The sequence below is a fragment of the Paroedura picta genome, chromosome 3, assembly GCF_049243985.1.
Source record: "Paroedura picta isolate Pp20150507F chromosome 3, Ppicta_v3.0, whole genome shotgun sequence".
Taxonomy (NCBI): Eukaryota; Metazoa; Chordata; class Lepidosauria; order Squamata; family Gekkonidae; genus Paroedura; species Paroedura picta.
In genome coordinates, this window is record NC_135371.1 from 172083577 (window position 1) to 172107880 (window position 24304).

The 24304-nt window shown below is 52.6% G+C and overlaps 1 protein-coding gene across 2 annotated transcripts in view; it reads right to left on the minus strand.

Moving 5' to 3' along the window:
- PLXNA3 (plexin A3) overlaps window positions 1–24304 on the minus strand; it is a 101887-nt gene that overhangs the window by 22794 nt on the left and 54789 nt on the right. For both annotated transcript variants that reach the window (XM_077329627.1, XM_077329628.1), the window contains 11 exons: window positions 23509–23605; window positions 22069–22259; window positions 18151–18296; window positions 15019–15139; window positions 13990–14126; window positions 12868–13041; window positions 8997–9090; window positions 6810–7049; window positions 5058–5201; window positions 3577–3811; window positions 1861–2003 (listed from right to left, as the gene is read on the minus strand). In XM_077329627.1, coding sequence (XP_077185742.1) covers window positions 1861–2003; window positions 3577–3811; window positions 5058–5201; window positions 6810–7049; window positions 8997–9090; window positions 12868–13041; window positions 13990–14126; window positions 15019–15139; window positions 18151–18296; window positions 22069–22259; window positions 23509–23605 — 1722 coding nt within the window. The remainder of the gene's footprint in view (window positions 1–1860; window positions 2004–3576; window positions 3812–5057; window positions 5202–6809; window positions 7050–8996; window positions 9091–12867; window positions 13042–13989; window positions 14127–15018; window positions 15140–18150; window positions 18297–22068; window positions 22260–23508; window positions 23606–24304) is intronic.

A 24304-nucleotide genomic window follows, 5' to 3' on the forward strand; every position in this document is an offset into this window, starting at 1 on the left:
ACCTGGAGGCTGGCATCCCTGACCCTCAGTGGGGTCCAAGGCCACAGAGTCCCCCCCCCCCCAAGCAGCCCTTTCCTCCAGGGGAACTGAGCTCTGCAGTCTGGAGAGGAGCTGGAATTCCAGGGGATCCCCAGGCCCCACCTGGAGGCTGGCATCCCTGACCCTCAGTGGGGTCCAAGGCCACAGAGTCCCCCCTCCCAAGCAGCCCTTTCCTCCAGGGGAACTGATCTCTGTAGTCTGGAGAGGAGCTGGAATTCCAGGGGATCCCCAGGCCCCACCTGGAGGCTGGCATCCCTGACCCTCAGTGGGGTCCAAGGCCACAGAGTCCCCCTCCCAAGCAGCCCTTTCCTCCAGGGGAACTGATCTCTGCAGTCTGGAGAGGAGCTGGAATTCCAGGGGATCCCCAGGCCCCACCTGGAGGCTGGCATCCCTGACCCTCAGTGGGGTCCAAGGCCACAGAGTCCCCCCTCCCAAGCAGCCCTTTCCTCCAGGGGAACTGAGCTCTGCAGTCTGGAGAGGAGCTGGAATTCCAGGGGATCCCCAGGCCCCACCTGGAGGCTGGCATCCCTGACCCTCAGTGGGGTCCAAGGCCACAGAGTCCCCCCTCCCAAGCAGCCCTTTCCTCCAGGGGAACTGAGCTCTGCAGTCTGGAGAGGAGCTGGAATTCCAGGGGATCCCCAGGCCCCACCTGGAGGCTGGCATCCCTGACCCTCAGTGGGGTCCAAGGCCACAGAGTCCCCCCTCCCAAGCAGCCCTTTCCTCCAGGGGAACTGATCTCTGCAGTCTGGAGAGGAGCTGGAATTCCAGGGGATCCCCAGGCCCCACCTGGAGGCTGGCATCCCTGACCCTCAGTGGGGTCCAAGGCCACAGAGTCCCCCTCCCAAGCAGCCCTTTCCTCCAGGGGAACTGAGCTCTGCAGTCTGGAGAGGAACTGGAATTCCAGGGCATCCCCAGGCCCCACCTGGAGGCTGGCATCCCTGACCCTCAGTGGGGTCCAAGGCCACAGAGTCCCCCTCCCAAGCAGCCCTTTCCTCCAGGGGAACTGAGCTCTGCAGTCTGGAGAGGAGCTGGAATTCCAGGGGATCCCCAGGCCCCACCTGGAGGCTGGCATCCCTGACCCTCAGTGGGGTCCAAGGCCACAGAGTCCCCCCTCCCAAGCAGCCCTTTCCTCCAGGGGAACTGAGCTCTGCAGTCTGGAGAGGAGCTGGAATTCCAGGGGATCCCCAGGCCCCACCTGGAGGCTGGCATCCCTGACCCTCAGTGGGGTCCAAGGCCACAGAGTCCCCCCTCCCAAGCAGCCCTTTCCTCCAGGGGAACTGATCTCTGCAGTCTGGAGAGGAGCTGGAATTCCAGGGGATCCCCAGGCCCCACCTGGAGGCTGGCATCCCTGACCCTCAGTGGGGTCCAAGGCCACAGAGTCCCCCTCCCAAGCAGCCCTTTCCTCCAGGGGAACTGAGCTCTGCAGTCTGGAGAGGAACTGGAATTCCAGGGCATCCCCAGGCCCCACCTGGAGGCTGGCATCCCTGACCCTCAGTGGGGTCCAAGGCCACAGAGTCCCCCTCCCAAGCAGCCCTTTCCTCCAGGGGAACTGATCTCTGCAGTCTGGAGAGGAGCTAGAATTCCAGGGGATCCCCAGGCCCCACCTGGAGGCTGGCATCCCTAAGCCAGTGCATGGGAGGGGTAATACTAAAGACCTAGCAATGTCCAAAAACATAACAAGCAGAAACTCTCGGACTTAGAAATTCCTCAGGAACTCAAGCTGTGAACAAATGTACTAACTAACTCCCGATCGCTTATCTGCCCTTCTCCCGAAGCGTAAAGCCACGATCTCTGGCAAGCTTTGCATCCGTGTGCACTCACGCTGGAGTCCTGAAGAGCCGGGTGGTCATCGACCCCTGGGAAGAGCACACGCCTTGCATAAGTCCGATAGTCCAGGAAGGGAATCTTCACCCCGTCCATGTTGTTCGTCAGCTCGTTGATGTCGGTCTGAAGCTCTGCAAAAGCTAGAGAAGGAAGGAAGGAAGGAAGGAAGGAAGGAAGGAAGGAAGGAAGGAAGGAAGGAAGGAAGGAAGGAAGGAAGGAAGGAAGGAAGGAAGGAAGGAAGGAAGGAAGGAAGGAGTGCAAACACGTCATACCTGAGCTCTTCCCCTAAAAGCCCCCTTGGGTGCAACAGATTTGCTCTTCTGCAGAGGGACCAGCAAGCTGTCGACACACAGCTCATCTTGCTTGATAACTGCACGCACGTGTCTTTTGGCAGGTCACACGGACATGTGGCAGGAAGGCTTGGCTGAACGTGGCTCATGCTAAGGGAATCCTCATGAATGCCTGTTGTCATTCTATGCTCTAATTCTGCCCAGCTGTAGCTGTGTCAGATGCCTCAATCTTCCCCCTTTACTTGTTGGCCAACAAGTAAACAAGAGAGCCAGTTTGGTGTAGTGGTTAGGAGCCGGGCTTGATTCCCCGCTGCCCCACATGCAGCCAGCTGGGTGACCTTGGGCTCGCCACATGACTGATAAAGCTGTTCTGACCGAGCAGGAATATCAGGGCTCCCTCAGCCTCACCCACCTCACAGGGTGTCTGTTGTGGGGAGAGGAAAGGGAAGGCGACTGTAAGCCGCTTTGAGACTCCTTCGGGTAGAGAAAAGTGGCATATAAGAACCAACTCTTCTTCTTCTTCAGTAATCTCAGGGCTCCCTCAGCCTCACCCACCTCACAGGGTGTCTGTTGTGGGGAGAGGAGAGGAAAGGGAAGGCGAATGTAAGCCGCTTTGAGACTCCTTCGGGTAGAGAAAAGCGGCATATAAGAACCAACTCTTCTTCTTCTTCAGTAATCTCAGGGCTCTCTCAGCCTCCCCTCCCTCACAGGGTGTCTGTTGTGGGGAGAGGAAAGGGAAGGCGAATGGAAGCCGCTTGGAGACTCCTTTGGGTAGAGAAAAGCGGCATATAAGAACCAACTCTTCTTCTTCTTCAGTAATCTCAGGGCTCCCTCAGCCTCACCCACCTCACAGGGTGTCTGTTGTGGGGAGAGGAGAGGAAAGGGAAGGCGAATGTAAGCCGCTTTGAGACTCCTTCGGGTAGAGAAAAGCGGCATATAAGAACCAACTCTTCTTCTTCTTCAGTAATCTCAGGGCTCTCTCAGCCTCCCCTCCCTCACAGGGTGTCTGTTGTGGGGAGAGGAAAGGGAAGGCGAATGGAAGCCGCTTTGAGACTCCTTCGGGTAGAGAAAAGTGGCATATAAGAACCAACTCTTCTTCTTCTTCAGTAATCTCAGGGCTCCCTCAGCCTCACCCACCATACAGGGTGTCTGTTGTGGGGAGAGGAGAGGAAAGGGAAGGCGACTGTAAGCCGCTTTGATTCTCCTCCAGGTAGAGAAAAGCGGCATATAAGAACCAGCTCTTCTTCTTCTTCTTCAGTAATCTCAGGGCTCTCTCAGCCTCACCCACCTCACAGGGTGTCTGTTGTGGGGAGAGGAAAGGGAAGGCGAATGTAAGCTGGCTCCAAGCACCAAGCAGGGTAGAAGTGTCCGAAAATAAATGAAGTGATAATAAATAGATCGACATCCCCCGTCCCCTCCGTACCTTCCTTGCACTCCAGGGCGACGCGAGATTCCAGGTTGTCCATCTGCAGCTGCAGGCGTTTCAGAGTCCGGTCGGCGTCCCGTGTCTTCCGCTTGTAGGCCACCAGCACCCCGATTATGGCCCCTAGAAGCAGGCTGCCTCCAGCCCCCAAGCCGACCAGAGCTGGCAGTGGCAGGGCTGCCTCCGGGTAGATGTGCAAGGTCCCGGGGGAGAAGGCCAGCCCCCCTACCAAGATCTGCAAGGAGAAGGAAAAGAGGTTCTGAGACCCGCCGTAACTCCGCTAAGGACAACCGAGAAGGATGTTTGTTTGTTTCTGAGAGCAGCAGTCAGATGCCTCTGGAAACATCCCAAGCTGGGTAAAAGGTAAAGGTAAAGGTATCCCCTGTGCAAGCACCGAGTCATGTCTGACCCTTGGGGTGACGCCCTCCAGCGTTTTCATGGCAGACTCAATACGGGGTGGTTTGCCAGTGCCTTCCCCAGTCATGACCGTTTACCCCCCAGCAAGCTGGGGACTCATTTGACCGACCTCGGAAGGATGGAAGGCTGAGTCGACCTTGAGCCGGCTGCTGGGATCGAACTCCCAGCCTCATGGGCAAAGCTTTCAGACGGCTGCCTTACCACTCTGCGCCACAAGAGGCTCTTTTCCCAAGCTGGGTAGGGACATTCAATAGTCCTATGCAGGCAACAGGGTCACACTGGACTAAATGATCCACGGTTTCTTGGATTAATTAGTAGAGCAATGGTTCTCAACCTGGAGGTTGAGACCCCTTTGGGGGTCAAACGACCCTTTCACAGGGGTCGCGGCAGGGCAAGCAGCTTGCGGGGTGACCATCCGCACAACAGCCTTGCGGGGTAGATCGAGATAGAGCGTTCGTCTGTCTGGAGCAGCGGAAAAGAGCAAGATCGGCAGGGTGGGACAAGAGGCAGAGCTGAACTGAGAAACCCCGGGGGGGGGGGGGGAAAGTATTTATAATAACCAATCATGAAGACTGGATCTTCACGCCATTGGTCAGTTTCGGTTTAATTTCTGTGAAAATTGCGTAATTTTATGGTTCGGGGTCATCAGGAAGGCTGAGAGCCACTGAAGTTGAGACTGTGGTTTTTGCTACTGTAGATATCTCGCAGTTTAGTAGGATCCTTCTATGTACTTCTTGCATCATAGAAACATAGAGTTGGAAGGGATCTCCAGGGTCACCTAGACCAACCCCCTTCCTCTCCCCACAATAGACACCCTGTGAGGTAGGGGAGGCTGAGAGAGCTCTGACAGAACTGCTCAGCCAGAACAGCATTATCAGGGCTGTGACAGGCCCAAGGTCACTCAGCATGTGGAGGAGTGGGGTGTCAAACCTGACTCACCAGATCAGAAGCCTCCGCTCTTAATCACCGCACCAGTGCTGCTAACCACTTTGCATATTTAAACCCTGCCAACAAGGAGCATGTCTCTCGCCTCTCGTCCCCCCCCCCTCCGATATTGGACGTACCGTGACGGGCTGTTCCCCAGTTTGGCTCGGTGAGTCGCACAGCAGTTGAGTCTCGGAGACCGTGAGGGTGCAGGGCTCCCCGCCAATCAGGACCGTGTAGTTGAGCCGTGAGCTGCCGGACACGGCGGGGATCAGGTTCCTGCCCTGAGAGATGTAGATGAGAAAGAGAGGGAGATTTCCAGTTTATACACTTAATAAAACAGGACCTCAAGCACAACGGCTTTTGGGACGTATCCAGGCTAGGTCTGATAGAGACGTTCCGTAAAATATGGCAAGTAGATAACGCACAATTCAAAGGGGAAAGTTTAAGAAGAAGAGTAGTTTTTTATACCCCGCTTTTCACTTCCAAAAGAGTCTCAAAGTGGCTCACAATCGCCTTACCTTCCCCCTCCTCACAACAGACACTCTGGGAGTTAGGGGAGGCTGAGTGAGCTCTGAGAGAACTGTGACAGGCCCACGGTCACCCAGCAGGCTACATGTGTCTGAAAGCGGCCTTCAACCGCCTGCCCTTCCCCACAACAGACACCCTGAGAGTTAGGGGAGGCTGAGAAGGCTCTGAGAGAACTGAAACAGGCACAAGCTCACTCAGCAGGCTACATGTGTCTGAAAGTGGCCTCCAACCACCTTCCCTTCCTCTCTCCACAAAACACACCTTGGGAGTTAGAAAGGCTGAGAGAGCTCTGAGAGAACTGTGACCGGCCAAAGGTCACCAAGCTGACTGCGTGTGGAGCAGGAGGAGTGGGCAACCAAACCCAGTTCTCCAGATTACAGGCTGCCTGCTCTTAACCGCGACACCACGTTGGAGGAAGGCAAATCCCCTGGGAAGGATATTCCACAGGAAGCCGGTGTATCTGTTTCAGCACTGAAGAAATTTCATCCTGTCTGCCTTCTCCAGCTAGTCTGGCGCCAGCATTTTGCATATGTTGAAATTTCAGAATTGTGATCAAAGGAACAGCCCACCTGGAGTGTATTACAGTAGTCTAATATGGCAGTCACTAACATGAGGGTGACGGAGGTGAGGACCTCAGGCTCAGAGGGTGTGACCGGGAGATTAGCTTGATGAACTCCCGCTCCAAGAAAACGGAGGAAAAGCAAGCCCCAGGAAGAAGAAGCAGAAGAAGAAGCAGAAGAAGCAGAAGAAGCAGAAGAAGCAGAAGAAGAAGCAGAAGAAGAAGCAGAAGAAGAAGAAGAAGAAGAAGAAGCAGAAGAAGAAGAAGAAGAAGAAGAAGCAGAAGCAGAAGAAGAAGAAGAAGAAGAAGAAGAAGCAGAAGAAGAAGAAGAAGAAGAAGAAGCAGAAGAAGAAGAAGAAGAAGAAGCAGAAGCAGAAGAAGCAGAAGAAGCAGAAGAAGAAGAAGAAGAAGAAGAAGAAGAAGAAGAAGAAGAGGAAGAAGCTGGCTTTGTTTACTTCGCTTTTTACACACAGGAGTCTCAAAGCGGCTTCCAATCGCCTTTCCTTTCTCTTCCCCACAACAGACACCCTGTGAGGTCGGTGAAACTGAGAGAGCCCTGAGAGAACCCTGAGAGAACTGGGACTAGCCCAAGGTCACCCAGCTGGCTGCACATGGAAGACTGGGGGAATCAAACCCAGTTCTCCAGATTAGAGGTCGCCCCTCTTCACCTTGACTCCGTGCTCAAGAAGCTTCCCAGAATGAGACTGTAGCATTGGTTTGAAGTGAACTGTGACACCCTTGGCTTAGAGGGGCTTATTACCCTCGAAACACCCTCCCCCCATAACCCAAACGGCTTCAGTACCTTGAGGACTACGTGGGATCCAGGCTTAATCTCCAGGATACCGCTGGGGCCAAACGGCTCGAAGCTGGGGTCGGGGTAGTAGGTAAAAGCGGAGCGGTTCAGGGTGCGCACGGCAGCCACGTCGTCCAAGAGGAAACCGAACTCATCGGGGTTGGCGCCCCCCAGAGGCAGGGCTTGATCTCCCGGCACGATGCCTGGCGCCTTGCACAGCATCACGGAGTCGTTCAGCACCTGGCAACTCTGTCGGGAGGAAAAAAGAGGCGCAGGAAAGTAAGGGGCACAGGCAGAACGGTTGTTGGTGCTGCCTTTTGGGCTGCCAGCACCCCCTAAGCAGTTTAGAAATTGACGGTCCCATTTCTAATCTACTTTGGTCGCGTTATCTCCATTCCTGGTCCATGCTAAACGCTTTGTGCATGCTCTAGAGCAGCCTTTCTCAAATTTTTTTTTAATCGTTGAGAAACCCCTGAAACATTTTTCAGGCTTTGAGAAACCCCCAGAAGTGGTGCGATCATGGAGAATATGGTTGGGAAACATGCCCCCTCCGCTTCCCATCCCCTCCAGGCCCATCACTGGCCATTTGGGGAGGGGAAAACAGATTCAACATGACGATATATGGTCATAATGGTAAAGGTATCCCCTGTGCAAGCACCGGGTCATGTCTGACCCTTGGGGTGACGCCCTCAAGCGTTTTCATGGCAGACTCAATACGGGGTGGTTTGCCAGTGCCTTCCCCAACCATTACCGTTTACCCCCCAGCAAGCTGGGTACTCATTTTACCGACCTCGGAAGGATGGAAGGCTGAGTCGACCTTGAGCCGGCTGCTGGGATCAAACTCCCAGCCTCATGGGCAGAGCTTTCAGACTGCATGTCTGCTGCCTTAACACTCTGCGCCACAAGAGGCTCATATATGGTCATATAACCCAATAAATGTTTAACAAATTGAACAGATGTATACAAAATCAACTCCCACCCATTCAGGACACCCTTCCAGGGCCGTCAAAAAAACCCAGAGTTTCACGAAATGCTGCTCTGGAGTCTTTGGTGCTCTTCCCGTAAGTCAGGGTTGGCTGTAAAAACAATTAAAACCCATGCAGGAAGGAAGAAGAAGAGCTGAGGTTTTGGACCCCACTTTTTACTGCCCAAAAGCAGCTTACAATCCTTCCCTTCCTCTCCCCACAACAGGCTCCTTGTAAGGCAGGTGGGGGGGAGAGTTCCGGGAGAACTGGGACTGGCCCAAGGTCACCCAGCTGGCTGCATGGGGAAGAGTGGGGAATCCACCCTGGTCTTCCAGGTCAGAGGCCGTGGTTCTTAACCACTATACCGAGCTGGCTACACCAAGGAAGTCCTTCCCTCGATGAGGAAGCCAACCAATTGTTGAATGACAGGGTGCCTGTTGTGGGGAGAGGGAGGGCAGCTGATTGCAGGCTGTTTTGAGACTCCTTCAGTGAAAAGCCGGGTATAAACAAACAGCTCGTCTTTTCTAAACCAAAGCCTGCTTTTCTTAACACAGCATGTGGGATGGTGACCAAAGCAGCCCCACCTTGGGGCGGGGTGCCGGCTGTGGCTTTGGATCGCTCCTATTTTTGGCAACGGCCCCTCCTTTCTCCATCCCCCACAGGCTCCATCAGCTTAGACTACCCAAAGGAGTCTCAAAGCAGCTTACATTTGCCTTCCCTTTCCTCTCCCCACAACAGACACCCTGTGAGGGAGGGGAGGCTGAGAGAGCCCTGAGATTACTGAAGAAGAAGAAGAGTTGATTCTTAGATGCCACTTTTCTCTACCCGAAGGAGGCTCAAAGCGGCTTACAGTCGCCTTTCCTTTTATTTTTACTGGCTGCTTTGTGTATTTTGCATTTTATCAATGCATGTGTGTCACAAATAAACCTCTGAGGAAGACCCAGTGAGGGTCAAAACGCGTCTGGTCTAAGGCCTAAGAATGCATGGTGCAGATGATTATCTTTCATGTACTTTTTTAACTTTAAAGTTTTTTTTTTTAAAGCTGTGCACAATAAACATGTACATAATTTTGTAATCTCTTGTCCAAACTGCACAGAAATCCAATCTATCTCTCAGGCCCTAGCGAATTCCAGTTAGTGTTTTTGGTTTTCAGAATTCCCCAAATGCCTGCGGTACCCAAAAGGATCGGGGCCCCCTGAGTTTGACGCATCCCTCTCTGTAGGAAACTCACGTTGATCGTTTCGATTCCGCCATAAAACGCTCGAACCCGTGGCTCCTGGATGGTCCGTAGGTGAGTCCCGCTCACAGTGAGACTGGTGCTACCGCTGGAAAAGCAGAAGAAGAAAGGGACAAACATTAGACCATGAACACCGGGGAAAACGATTTCACAGCCAGAGTATTCCAGCAGTGGAATTGGCTGGCTGAGGAAGTGGTGGGCTCCCCCTCACTGGCAGTCTTCAAGCATGAGCTGGACAACAGAATCATAGAATTGGAAGGGACCTCCAGGGTCATCTAGCTCAACCCCCTGCACAATGAAAGAACTCACAACTACCTGCCTACCCAGAGTGACCCCAATTTCATGCCCAAGTGATCCCCCCCCCCCCAGAATCCAGCCTGGCCTGGAGGGAATTCATCTTACCGTCCCACAGTGCTGATCAGCAATTCCCTGGGTATGCAAGGAAGGGCCCCAAGAGACAAGCCCTGGCACATCCCTTCCTGCCCACCCACCCACCCACCATCTGCCTAAGTTCACAAAATCAGCATTTCTGTCAGATGACTATCTAGCCTCTGCTTAAAAACTTCCAAAGAAAGAGAACGCTCCACCTCCCGAGGAAGCCAGTTCCACTGAGGAACTGCTCTAACTATCAGGAACTTCTTCCGGATATTTAGACAAATATTCTTTTGATTCTGGTCTGGGGCAACAGAAATACTTCTCCTGGATGCTTTCGGCTGATCCTGCAATGAGCGGGGCTTGGACCAGATGGCCCCTTCCCACTCTAGGATTCTATAAAACTCAGACAGAAAACCTCTGGTTTGGTGCCCGCCATGCCAAGTCTGTTTGCCAGCTATATTCCCATGACAAACAAGTTCAGGGAGCACAGCTGTACACGGAATAAAAAGGTGGCCCTTTGCAAAGAATTAGAGGAAGAAGTTGGAAACGTGGTACTTGGGGCATTTTGTAGCTCCAGTTTCTAAATGTTTGTGCCTGAAGCCATTAAAGGCTTCCAGGTGGAATGGAAATATCCCAACCCTTCAGATATTCTCACAATTCAATCCTGTGCATATGCGTGAACCCATAATATATATATATATATATTTACATGTTCTTATCTCTCCCTTCCCCATCTGCCTCTGTGCTCTTTAACTTGCAACATGTCGTCCAGGACAAGCGGCTAATTATTTCTAATTATAGTACACCCGTCTGCGGAACAGAGGGAGGTGTGTAGATATAGATTTTAAAAAGCGAACACAACAACAAAATCTTAAGCTGTCGAAAGCAGAAGGATCACCGGTGGCCAAGAGTTGGAAGCCAGTTTGTTTGCTCATTTCAGTTGTTTACAGATCTGCCCATGTGCCAGGGATCCCAGGGTAAAAACAATAACAAGATGTAAAGACAACTAGATAAAAGTATCAGTATCGAAACTAGGGCTGTGCCAGGGGGATCCTTCCTGGGAACCGGCAGAGAATGGGGAGGTAGGATTGACCCCCAGGTCGGGAAACTCCTGGATAATTGGCAGGTGGGAGGGGGGGGGGAGAAACCGGGGTAGGGCAGGGATCTCAATGGGGTACAGTGCTGCAGAGTTTAGCCTCCAGAGCATCTGTTTTCTCCAGGGGCACTGAACTCTGCAATTTATTTATTTTCAGATTTATATACCGCTGCTCTCCATTCGAACTCGCGGTTCGCAATAAAACAATAAAAACCAGTAGAACCCCTAAAAGCCCCTTGAAACGGCATACATTAACGTTAAGACCTTACAAGATGGCGATACAAAAGTTCTAATTCCCACCCATCCCATATCCAACTTGTGGTCATAAGCTCTCTCTCTCATTGGCAGCGAGGGTCCTGATCTATCCTGCATTAAGGGATCCCCCGTTGGTAGCTCTGGGACCCCGCCGTGGCCTCCATGGAGAGCCAGTTTGGTGTAGTGGTTAGGAGTGCGGACTTCTAATCTGGCATGCCGGGTTCGATTCTGCGCTCCCCCACATACAGCCAGCTGGGTGACCTTGGGCTTGTCACAGCACTGATAAAACTGTTCTGACCGGGCAGTGATATCAGGGCTCTCTCAGCCTCACCCACCCCACAGGGTGCCTGTTGTGGGGAGAGGAAAGGGGAGGTGATTGTAAGCCGCTTTGAGCCTCCTTCGGGTAGAGAAAAGCGGCATATAAGAACCACCTCTTCTTCTTCTTCAGTAATATCAGGGCTCTCTCTGCCTCCCCTCCCTCACAGGGTGTCTGTTGTGGAGAGAGGAATAGGAAGGTGATTGGAAGCCACTTTGAGCCTCCTTCGGGTAGGGAAAAGCGGCATATAAGAACCAACTCTTCTTCTTCTTCTTCTTCTTCCTCAATCATGCACCTGGAGATGAGCCTTGGAGGTGAGCTGGAATTCCAGGGGACCCCCCAGGTCCCGCCCAGTGGCTAATCGAAATCAAAAAGCGAAGGGAAAAGAAAGAAACCCAGCCCGTAAAACAAGCTGGGAACCAAAAAGGTAGAGAAACCTAAGAACTATTATCATAAACATATATTTAATATCCGTTTTATTGCACAGCGCTAAAGATCAATGAAAAACAACGCATTAAAATCTCAGCAGGAAATCTACAAGAATGCTACGAATGACGCAAAATAGGCCCAGAGAACAAAATGGTCTGATGCATTTCCATCCCAAGCTGCCTTTTGATAAGAACTCAGCCACACACACAGCCCTGGAAAGGTTTACAGAACAGTGTCTCTACCTGGTGACCGTGAAGTCTGTCCATCACAGTATAGACCCAGGATGTATATTGGCACCTCTGTGTAGGACTTTTATTCCTGGCTGCAAAAAGCTTTTCGGTTTAGTGGCATTTATCTGTGGGGGCATCTGTGACTGACCGTTGAAGGAGATCCATTTTGAATTGAAATGCAAGCCTCAAATGTTACGGGTGTATTTGCTATCGAGATTTTAACGCGTCGTTTTTACTTGACCTTCAGCACTGTGCCATAAAATGGGCATTTAATATATTCTTATGATGATCATTTGCAGACTTTCCAACCTCTTCGGTTCCTACCCGAAATCGAAACAACAGATATGTGAGATGTTAAACCGGGTTTTCTTCAAACCAGGGGTTCGTGAAATCCTGGGGTTTCTTGAACGTCCTGGAAGGGTTTCCCAAATGAGTGGGGATTAATTAATTTATAGTATATTTTTAAATTTGTTAAACATTTATCAGGAAATAGGACCACATATGGTAATGCCGTTGTACCTCCCCCACCTCCCAAACTGGCCAATGATGGGCCTGGGGTGGGTGGGAAGGGGAGGGGCCCCCGGGTGGGCGTGTCCACAGCTGTATTCAGCTTTGCTGGCAGGGGCTCATGGGTATTGTAGTCCATGAACATCTGGAGGACCACAGGTTGACTACCCCTGCTTTGAGAAACCCCAAGAGTGGAAAAATGGTGCAGAATAGGGTTGGGAAGCAGAGCTGTGGACACGCCCACCTGGGCCCCGCCCCTCCCCTCCCCATCCAGGCCCATCACATGGTGAAGGAGGTCAACCATAGTATATACGGTCATGTTACCCAATACACATTTAACAATTTTTTAAAAATATATATTAAAAATTATCCCCCACGCATTTGGGAAACCCTTCCAAGGTCCTCAACGAATATCGGGGGGGGGGGGAGGTCACGAAGCCCCGGTTTACGGCGAGAGGTGTGGAATAAGCTTCAGGATCTCTGCCACGAAACGTCAGGATAGGGGAGAGGAGCCACCAGGACCCGGAAAAGAGAGCACCGTTCTTCTAGTCCCGCCGCACACCCCGGACCGCCCCTTGGGAATGACAGATGTCCTGCGTGGAAGCGTTAACAGGTTCGCCGTGGCTACAACGGGACAGTCGGGGGCGCGGCTCTTACTTGGCAATGCTCCAGGCAGGCTCTATGGCGGCGATGACCGGGTCGGAGCTGTAGCGGAAGGACAGGGTGCTGTTCGTGCTGATGTGGGCCCGGTCGATGCGAAGGCTGAGGTTGGCGGGGCCCGGACCCGTCCCCGAGAGGGGAGACAGGCAGACGATCTCCCCTGCGCTGCGTCTGGGGAAGAGAGAGGATGGGAGCGGGGGGGGGGGGGAAAGGGCAGTGAGAACGGATGTCTTTCAAAGAACGACACTGTCATTTCGCCCCAGAGATGACAACCTCCGTGCCAAAGGCGGCCTCCCTCCCGCAACCATCAACAGGGTCCTCTACGTGGTGCATGTTGACGCCTTTTCTGGCTCCTGCTAAAAGTTTTTCGGACACGGGCGGGACCAGGTAGGGCAGAATGCTTTTTTGCGCTTTAATCTTGAGTGGATCCCAAAGTCCACCGCTTCTGCCTGGAAATTTCTGCTGCTTTGTAACTCATAGAATCATAGAGTTGGAAGGGACCTCATGGGTCATCTAGTCCAACCCCCTGCACTGTGCAGGACACTCACAACCCTATCGCTCATCCACTGTCACCTGCCACCCCCTTGAGCCTTCACAGAATCTGCCTCTCCGTCAGATGGCTCTCCAGCCTCTGCTTAAAAACTTCCAAAGATGGAGAACCCACCACCTCCTGAGGAAGCCTGTTCCACTGAGAAACCACTCTGACTGTCAGGAACTTCTTCCGGAAGTTGAGACAGAATTTCTTTTTAATTAATTTCATCCCATTGGTTCTGATCCATTTCTCCGGGGCAAGAAAGAACAACTCTGCTCCATGCTCTTCATGGTACTCTTTTAAATACTTGAAGATGGCTATCAGATCCCCTCTTAGTCGTCTCCTCTCCAGGTTAAACAGCCCAAGCTCCCCCAACCTTTCTTCATATCTCTTGGTCTCCCAACCCCTCACACTCTTTGTTGCCCTCCTCTGGACACGCTCCAGTTGGTCTCCATCCCTCTTCAACTGGGGTGCCCAAAACTGAACGCAGGATTCCAAGGGAGACCAAACCAGAGCAGAGTACAGCTCTGCATGGAGAGCTCTGCTCCTACCTGCCACCAAAACCAGAATGCAAGCCTGGAATGTACCTGACCAGACGACACGGCGCTCCACGGATCGCGACGCTGACGTTGCTCCCGGCATCCAGGTGGGTTCCAAGGAGGGTGATCCGGGTCCCTCCTGAAGAGGGGCCTCTCTCTGGGTCCACCCCGTGAAAGCTGGGGGTCTACACAGGGGAAACGGGAAGGAATCAATAACTGGTTCATCTCCCGAGGCTGCAGGGGCCACGATGGTGTATAAATCATTCCCCAAAAGTGGATTACCTAACTGAAGGGTGGGCCCCCCAAATCCTCAACGCTCCAAATTCACTGTTACGATTGCTGTTGAACATTGAAGTGTCTCATATCAATAAATCAAAAACAATGGCTCTTGGGGAATCACACGACTTTAAGGTGTCTCTTTGGGGACCAAGATCATTCATTCGTAGGGGTGCCGTAAGTTGGAAGTGAACTGACGGCAGCTCACATCCACACGTGAAGGAAGAAGAAGGAGAAGGAGAAGGAGAAGGAGAAGGAGAAGGAGAAGGAGAAGGAGAAGGAGAAGGAGAAGGAGAAGGAGAAGAAGAAAAAGAAGAAAAGAAGAGTTGGTTCTCATATGCCGCTTTTCTCTACCTGAAGGAGTCTCAAAGCAGCTTACATTCGCCTTCCCTTTCCTCTCCCCACAACAGACACCCTGTGAGGGAGGGGAGGCTGAGAGAGCCCTGATATTACTGAAGAAGAAAAAGAGTTGGTTCTTATATGCCGCTTTTCCCTACCCAAAGGAGGCTCAAAGCGGCTTACATTCGCCTTCCCTTTCCTCTCCCCACAACAGACACCCTTTGAGGGAGGTGAGGCTGAGAGAGCCCTGATATTACTCCTCAGTCAGAAAAGCTCTTATCACTGCTGTGACTAGCCCAAGGTCACCCAGCTGGCTGCATGTGGGAGAGCAGGGAATCAAACCTGGCTCGCCAGATTAGAAGTCTGCACTCCTAACCACTACACCAAACTGGCTCTCAGACCAAACACGCACACTCACACCCCAGTAGAACATGAGCTGCCCCCCGCCCCAGCATGGATTACCACGAAAATGAAGGGGGCATCCGATTGGGTCCGGTAATCGACGCTGCAGTCCCCTACGCAGAGCTCCACGGGACCAGGGGGAGGGTCGGGCAGCAGCGACGGCTCCAGTTCACACACCAACCTGAAAGGAGGCTGTGAGAGGTCAGGTCTTTCTCCCCTCGCCAATGTCGCCCACCCCGCAGGCTCATTGTACCTACTCCTGACAGCACCCCCAGCCCGGATCACCTTGCCCCAGGTGAGACAGGTTCAAGTGGGTAGCCGACACTGTCATTTTGTGAGGGCCCCTCAGAACGGGCTCCCTGGACCCCTGTCCCTGTCTGAGGCCTGGCGGAAGACCAGACTGCCACCAGAGGCTTGCACTGGCTGAATGGGAAATACAGCTGTTTGGTACAACTTTGTCCCAAGACAGAAAAGTGATGGTGGGAAAATATTCCGCAACTGCCCTTTTAAGAGAACAGTGTGTTTTCCTCCCCACTTGCTACTGTTTCGGTTAAACCTTCTGAGGCAAAAATGAACCAAAACGTTATGTCAGAAGGTATTTTTAGCGAGTCCTCCAAAAAAGAATGTTTTCCCTTCTAAAAAAAGGATTTTCCCCCAATATGTTTTCAATCCACTTTGGAAGGGGAAACATCTTTTTTTTTTTAAGGACCCATTAAATATATTTTTTGGTTCATTTTTGTCTCCAACTGTTTTCCCACGGCTTTAATCGGCACCATTTGGTCAGCTTTTCCCTAGTTTCATTGTTTTGGTTAAGACAAAACAAGGTAGTGGAGAGATAATCAACTCCCAACAGATAGAATGGACCTTCCATAGTACTGCCAAAGGAGACCACCGTGGTCACCTGCAGAGGGCTTGCCTTGGATGTCCCCACTTTATGAGATTAGGTGGGGGGCAACCCGGAAGGGCCTTCTCTGCCATGGCACCAAGGCTCTGGGACTCATCCCAAGATAAAGAGTCTGTCCTCTTCTCTTGCAGTCTTCTGTTGTATTTGGCATTCCCTCTGATCCCTCCTCCCTAACTGGTATTTTAATGCCTTTTATGTATTTTTAATCCTGTTTTAGTTGTTTTAATGATATTTGTGTTGGGGAGGGCTGATTTTAATGGCCTTGGAAGCCTGAATCTCTCGTGCGTGTCTTTAAATCGTTAGCCATCTTGGCGTGCGGCCTGTGTAAGAAAGGTGGGATGAAAAATTTCCAAATCATCATATAAACAAACTGTATATGCAGCTTTCGGAGCTGTGGGAGATGAACTCAAGGGAGATGTTGATTCAGTGTGTGGCTGCAATAAAAAAAGGCAGCTGCAGTGCTGGGGATCGTTAGGAAGAGGGCTGGAAACGAATCAGCCAGCATCGTAAGGCACCCTCCCTATAAATCGGTGGTGCAGCCTCAATTGGGTACAGTTCTGGTCCCCGCACCTCAAAAAAGATCTTATTGCGTTGGGAAAGGTGCAGAAAAAGGCAACTGAAATTATCAAGGTGGATGGAACACCTGCCTTAGGAAGTGGAAGTCTTCAAGCAAAGGTTGGATGCACACTTTTCTTGGATGCTTTAGGATGCTTTGGGCTGATCCTGCGTAGAGCAGGGGGTGGGACTAGATGGCCTGTATGGCCCCTTCCAACTCTATGATTCTAGGATTCTATGATCCTGCGTTGAGCAGGGGGTTGGACTAGATGGCCTGTATGGCCCCTTCCAACTCTATGATTCTAGGATTCTATGATTCTATGATTCTATGATTCTATGATCCTGCATTGAGCAGGGGGTTGGGCTAGATGGCCTGTATGGCCCCTTCCAACTCTATGATTCTATGATTCTATGATCCTGCGTTGAGCAGGGGGTTGGACTAGATGGCCTGTATGGCCCCTTCCAACTCTATGATTCTGTGATTCTGATTCTGAGCAGGGGGTTGGACTAGATGGCCTGTCTGGCCCTTTCCAACTCTATGATTCTAGGATTCTATGATTCTAAGGAAGGTGAAAGAGGTTGAGGCTCTTTAGCTTGGAGGAATGACAATGGAGGGGATGACATAACAGAGGTTTATAACACTGAGCCCTCGGGAAGGGCGGTATATAAATATAAAAATAAATAAATAATGCATGGGATAGAGAAGGCAGAGAAAGGAGCGCCTTTCTCACAATACTAGACCTTGTGGCCACCCCATGAAATGAACGAGTAGGCCACAGATAAAAAGGAAGTCCTTCGTCACCGGAAGAGTAATTACCGCATGGAATTCAGTGTGGCAGGAAGTGGCAGCGGCTACTGGCGTGCAGCGGTCTACCAATGGCTATTACCCACGAGGTACGGAGGGGACCTTTTGTCTGGAGCAGTGATGCTCTGTTGGCTTGGTGTTTGTGGGGGCCACAGTGGGAGGGCTCCTGGAGTTCTGGCCATGCTGATGGACCTCCGGATGGCCCCAGGTTTTGGCCACTGTATGACACAGAGTGTTGGACTAGATGGGCCATTGGCCTGATTATTATTATTATTATTATTATTATTATTATTATTATTATTATTTCGATTTATTTCCCGCCACTCCCAAATGGCTCGTGGCGGGTTACAGTGTCTTAAAACCCCATTAAAAGACTTAAAAATATCACAGCATACCAACATGGCTTCTCTTTTGATCTTATGTCTGAGGCAGGGATGTTCTGTATTCTTGGGTTTGGGGGGGGCCACAGTGTGTGTGTGTGCGGGGGGGGGCGGCTTCTGGAGTTCTGGCCCTGCTGGTGGACCACCTGACGGTCCCTGAGTTTTGACCACTGTGGGCCACAGAGTGTTGGACTGGAGGGGCCGTTGACCTGGTCCAACATGGCTTCTCTTCTGTCCTTATGTCTGGGGAAGGGATACTCTGTCTTCTTGGTGCTTGGGGAGGCCACAGTGGGAGGGCTTCTGAAGTTCTGGCCCTGCTGGTGGACCTCCTGACGGCCTCTGAGTTTTGTCCCCTGTGTGACACAGGGTGTTGGACTAGATGGGCCACTGGCCTCATCCAGCATGGCTTCTCTTATAATCTTATGTTTCTAGGTTCTCTTTCTAGAAACTCCTGCTCCTTCCTCCAACTCCCTGCTGTGCGCCTCGACGGCTCCCCACGGCATCACTCTCCCACTCCTCGGCTAGCCCCCCGCCTGGCCCGCACCCACCTCTCGGCACTGACATATTCGGCGGGGAGGGAGCTACAGCGCACACCGGCCACACGCACCCCCACCTCGTGGAAGTGAAGCCCCAGGTTCTCGCCCCAGATTGTCACCCGGGTCCCCCCTTCCTTGGGGCCGGTCAGTGGCGACACCTGCAGAAGGAAGAGGGAGGGAGGGAGGGAGGCAAGGAAGGAAGGAAGAAGAAATGGTGCTTGTTTGACGGATCCCATTCTGAGGTCTACAGATCCCAGAGAGGTGCTGTACACACCCGGGCTGCTATGTGAACATGATGCTCAATGCACAGCTGTGAGGCAGGCAGGACCGATGTGGGACACGGATGAACCCTCACGCCCCAAAATGGAAGTGTGGCCCTTAATGCACAATGCCCACCTAGATCTCCCGTGCGGAAATGAAAACATGCCCATAATCTGCAGGGAGTGGCAGGGCAGGTGGAGGTGTTGGCATCCTGTTCTGGGTACACATTGTGGAAAAGCCAGACGACAAAGTAAAACACAGCACAAAATCAATATTCATTGGGAGACACTACAAACAACTGTGGCGCTTGCCAAAACTTTGCAACAGTGATAATAAGGTGAGGAGCTCCCCCTCACTGGCGGTCTTCAAGCAGTGGCTGGACAGATACTCCTCAAATTCTACTCCTCCTGGATGCTTGAGGCTGATCCTGCATGGAGCAGGGGGTGGGACTAGATGGGCTCGATGGCCCCTTCCCACTCTAGGAGTCTAGGAGTCTAGTTCAGCAGTGGAAGGGGCTGCCTCAGGAGGTGGGGAGCTCCCCCTCCCTGGCGGTCTTCAAGCAGCGGCTGGACAGATCCTTCTCCTGGATGCTGGAGGCTGATCCTGCACTGAGCAGGGGGTGGGACTAGATGGCCTGCATGGTCCCTTCCCACTCTAGGATTCTAGGAGTCTAGTTCAGCAGTGGAAGGGGCTGCCTAAGGAGGTGGGGAGCTCCCCCTCCCTGGCGGTCTTCAAGCAGCAGCGGGACAGATCCTTCTCCTGGATGCTGGAGGCTGATCCTGCACTGAGCAGGGGGTGGGACTAGATGGCCTGCATGGTCCCTTCCCACTCTAGGATTCTAGGAGTCTAGTTCAGCAGTGGAAGGGGCTGCCTAAGGAGGTGGGGAGCTCCCCCTCCCTGGCGGTCTTCAAGCAGTGGATGGACAGATCCTTCTCCTGGATGCTGGAGGCTGATCCTGCACTGAGCAGGGGGTGGGACTAGATGGCCTGTATGGCCCCTTCCCACTCTAGGATTCTAGGAGTCTAGTTCAGCAGTGGGATGGGCTGCCTAAGGAGGTGGGGAGCTCCCCCTCCCTGGCGGTCTTCAAGCAGCAGCGGGACAGATCCTTCTCCTGGATGCTGGAGGCTGATCCTGCACTGAGCAGGGGGTGGGACTAGATGGCCTGCATGGCCCCTTCCCACTCTAGGATTCTAGGAGTCTAGTTCAGCTGTGGAATGGGCTGCCTAAGGAGGTGGGGAGCTCCCCCTCACTGGCGGTCTTCAAATAGCGACTGGACAGAAACTTATCATGGATACTTTAGGTTGATAGAATCATAGAGCTGGTTTGAACAGGGGGTTGGACTAGATGGCCTGTATGGTCCCCTCCAACTCTATGATTCTTGTGATTCTATAATTCTTTGAATATTCAGCTGATGAAACTCCTAAATAACATAGTAACACGCTTATAAAATAAGTGAAGTGCCTATCAATTACACACAGTGGTGTTCAGGGGAAGGACAAATGTAAAGATACAGAATTTGGTGTTCCACCTCGACCTCATTAGAAAATATCGCAAACTATTTTAGTAGCTATTAAATAACAGAGCAGAAATCTTTTTGTATTTTCTTGTGGAAACCAGCTTTTGTGCTCAGGATGAGGAAGAATCAGTTTTTATACCTCGCTTTTCCCTACCCAAAGGAGTCTCAAAGCAATTTACAATCACCTTCCCTTCTTCTCCTTACAACAGACACCCTGTGAGGGAGGTGAGGCTGAGAGAGCTCTGAGAGAACTGTGACTGGCCCAAAGTCATCCAGCTGGCTGCATGTATCTCAAAGGGGCTTACAATCACCTTCCTTTCCCCACAGCAGACACCCTGTGAGGTAGGTGAGGCTGAGAGAGCTCTGAGAGAACTGTGACTGGTCCAAGGTCACCCAGCTGGCTGCATGTATCTCAAAGGGGCTTATAATCACCTTCCTTTCCTCTCCCCAAAGCAGACACCAAGTGAGGTAGGTGAGGCTGAGAGAGCTCCGAGAGAACTGTGACTGGCCCAAGGTCACCCAGCTGGCTGCATGTGGAGAAGCAGGGACTCCGACTCTTCCAATTAGAGTCTGCTGCTCTTAACCACTACACCACGCTGACAGTGATTGTTAAACCTCCAGAAGGCAAGAATGCTCGAAACGTTTCATTTTAAGAAGGAACTGGCAACAAACTGAAGAAGAGCGGATGAAACGGCCTTTCTCCGGAAGCCCACCTTGCCTGTCCTTTATTTTTAGTTTCAATGCCTAACTCAGAAGAAACACTGAAGGAGACGTTTGTCCATATTAAACCATGCTTTATAATACTTTCGGGAAGCTCTGAGGCATCCTTCCCAAATAGACAATTATGGATTTGTCATTTTTAAGACACGGCTCCCAATGAAAATTGATTTTGCCTGCGCACGGTGCCGCATTTTGCATTGTCGTCTGGCTTGCTGTTCTGGGCAGGGATTCTCTCCGAGGAGGGCTCTTCTCCGCCGTCCCGCAGACGGAAAGAGCAAGCAGTAGCGGCACAGCACAAGGAGTAAAATGGAGCCTCCATGGGCAAAGGCAATGAGGAGTAAAATGGAGCCTCCATGGGCAGAGGCAATGAGGAGTTAAATGGCGCCTCCATGGGCAGAGGCAATGATGAGTTAAATGGAGCCTCCATGGGCAGAGGCAATGAGGAGTTAAATGGCGCCTCCATGGGCAGAGGCAATGAGGAGTTAAATGGCGCCTCCATGGGCAGAGGCAATGAGGAGTTAAATGGCGCCTCCATGGGCAGAGGCAATGAGGAGTTAAATGGAGCCTCCATGGGCAGAGGCAATGAGGAGTTAAATGGCACCTCCATGGGCAGAGGCAATGAGGAGTTAAATGGAGCCTCCATGGGCAGAGGCAATGAGGAGTTAAATGGCGCCTCCATGGGCAGAGGCAATGAGGAGTTAAATGGCGCCTCCATGGGCAGAGGCAATGAGGAGTAAACGGAGCCTCCATGGGCAGAGGCAATGAGGAGTTAAATGGAGCCTCCATGGGCAGAGGCAATGAGGAGTAAAATGGAGCCTCCATGGGCAGAGGCAATGAGGAGTTAAATGGCGCCTCCATGGGCAGAGGCAATGAGGAGTTAAATGGCGCCTCCATGGGCAGAGGCAATGAGGAGTTAAATGGCGCCTCCATGGGCAGAGGCAATGAGGAGTTAAATGGAGCCTCCATGGGCAGAGGCAATGAGGAGTTAAATGGAGCCTCCATGGGCAGAGGCAATGAGGAGTTAAATGGCGCCTCCATGGGCAGAGGCAATGAGGAGTTAAATGGCGCCTCCATGGGCAGAGGCAATAAGGAGTTAAATGGCGCCTCCATGGGCAGAGGCAATGAGGAGTTAAATGGCGCCTCTATGGGCAGAGGCAATGAGGAGTTAAATGGCGCCTCCATGGGCAGAGGCAATGAGGAGTTAAATGGCGCCTCCATGGGCAGAGGCAATGAGGAGTAAACGGAGCCTCCATGGGCAGAGGCAATCGCGTTTTTTATTGCTCAACTGCAGAACGGCACAAAGCCTTGGCCTCCAGAATACCGTGTGCGGCAAGAAACCGGACTAGGGGGACCTTTGGTCCGACCCTGCACGACCCTGCTGTCGTTCCAGCTTCCGCCTCCTTGCAAACCCAAGGGCTTCTCTCTCCCCTTACCTGGGTGATACGGGGGTGGGCGCAGCGGGCCCCCCTCCGGCCAGGCGGCACCCAGTTCTGCCGGGGGGCGGGGCAGTGGGGGCGCAGGAGGCAGCGACGTTCGGGGACGCACCAGCCGCACTCGTACCGCGGGTCCGACTTGAGGCATAGCCCACAGCTGGGCCGCTGGGCCGAGCACTTGTACAGCAAAGCTGGGGAGAAGGAAGGAACAGGCTGGGGATGAAAACGCTCGGACCCAAAACCCGTTCTCCTGAGCAGGGGCGGCCGTGGCAATTCACCCTAGATAACCCCACACCCCCCCCTTCTTCCCCAGCTCCTTGGATAAGACTCTTCCCTTCCCAGGCCTCCTGCACAACTTGAGATTCACGTCTCAAACAATTCTCAAGCCGCAAATAATTATCGCTTGGACTCCATCGCTTCTGGTTAATACATGGGAGACCGGCAAGGAGTCCGGGATTGCTACGTGGAAGCGGGTGATGGCAAATCACCCCCCCCCCCGGATGTCTCTCGCCTTGAAAAACCCACCAGGGGTCACTGTAATTTGGTTGCAATCAGGCAGCACTTCCAATCTCCAGGAAACTGACGTCCCGCGATCCCCACAGGAAAAGGACAGACAGATCGGGAATCAAGTTTAAGGCCCCTCGGTATGATAGGCAGGCTCTAGAACAGGGGTAGTCAAACTGCGGCCCTCCAGATGTCCATGGACTACAATTCCCAGGAGCCCCTGCCAGCTTTTGCTGGCAGGGGCTCATGGGAATTGTAGTCCATGAACATCTGGAGGGCCGCAGTTTGACTACCCCTGCTCTAGACCACGTTCCTTAGAGCAGGGGTAGTCAAACCTGTGGTCCTCCAGATGTTCATGGACGGCAATTCCCATGAGCCCCTGCCAGCTTTTGCTGGCAGGTGCTCGTGGGAATTGTAGTCCATGAACATCTGGAGGACCACAGGTTGACTACCCCTGCCTTAGAGAGCCCTTAGATCTAGCAGCGCCAATCAGTTCAGGATCCCGGGCCCTAAAGAAATCCACCTGGCCTCAACCAAAGCAAAGGCCTTTTCGGTACTGGCTCCTGCCATGCGGAATGAGCTCCCGAGAGAGATCAATGCCCAGTCTGGACTTGCCGAATTCTGCAGGGCCCGTAAGACGGAGGTCTTCCCCCAAGCCTATGGTCGAGGCCAGCCAGAAAAATAGGATAACGTCAATATTAAAAGTCCCCAATTGTGACCCCTTTTCTCCTCCAGCTTGCTCTTGGAAGTCACTTGACGTTGGCGCTAACGTCAGCTCGCTGTGACTCCGTTGTTAACGAATTGTTTTATGCATTTTTATCTGTTTTACTGTGTTGCCTCATGAGTTGTACGCCGACCCGGGACGGCAAAGCCCAAGAGGGGCAGGCGGTGTGAAAATCCCTAAATAAACCAACAGAAGAAACCGGGAGAGGATACCTTTGAATCCAGGCGGCTTGTCGATGGCAAAGTCTCCGTCCCAAATGACGTCGAATTCCAGCGGCAGCTCCCCGACCTCCTCTCCCTCGTACCAGTACTGCGGAAGAGAGACAGGCTGCTGGTTAGGCTAAGAACGGAGCGTAGCTAGAACGCCAAAGGGCCAGGGAATGATCCGCCTTACAGCGATTTGATAAATGGCCGAAAGGCCCTCCCCCTTCAGAGGCTCCTCCTCCCGCTACCGACCCAGGGCCACGCAGAGGGGAGAGGGAGGGATTGGGACCTGTGAGACCCCAGGTCCAAATCCAGACCGGTTGAGAGAGTTAAATGAGGATGGGGGCGTCTTGTTTGCTTCTCGGAGCACCTCGAAGGAAGGGCAGGGTAGATATGTACTAGAGCAGGGATCGTCAACCTGTGGTCCTCCAGAAGTTCATGGACTACAATTCCCATGAGCCCCTGCCAGCAAATGCTGGCAGGGGCTCATGGGAATTGCAGTCCATGAACATCTGGAGGACCACAGGTTGAGGATCCCTGTACTAGAGGTTAAGACTTTAATCTGGAGTTCCCCACTGAGGTTCCGGGAGGTCGGCCTCTAGGGGGGACTGAGGGTTCCTCCAGAATTATAGGTCATCTCCAGGATACAGAGATCGGTTCCCCTGGAGAAAAGGGCTGCTTGGGAGGGGGCCTCTACGGCCCTGTACCCCACTGAGGTCCGTGTCCTCCCCAGGCTTCATCCCCAAATCTCCAGGAATTTCCCAGCCTGCATCTGGGAACCCTAACAGGGAGCTTCCTACTTCAT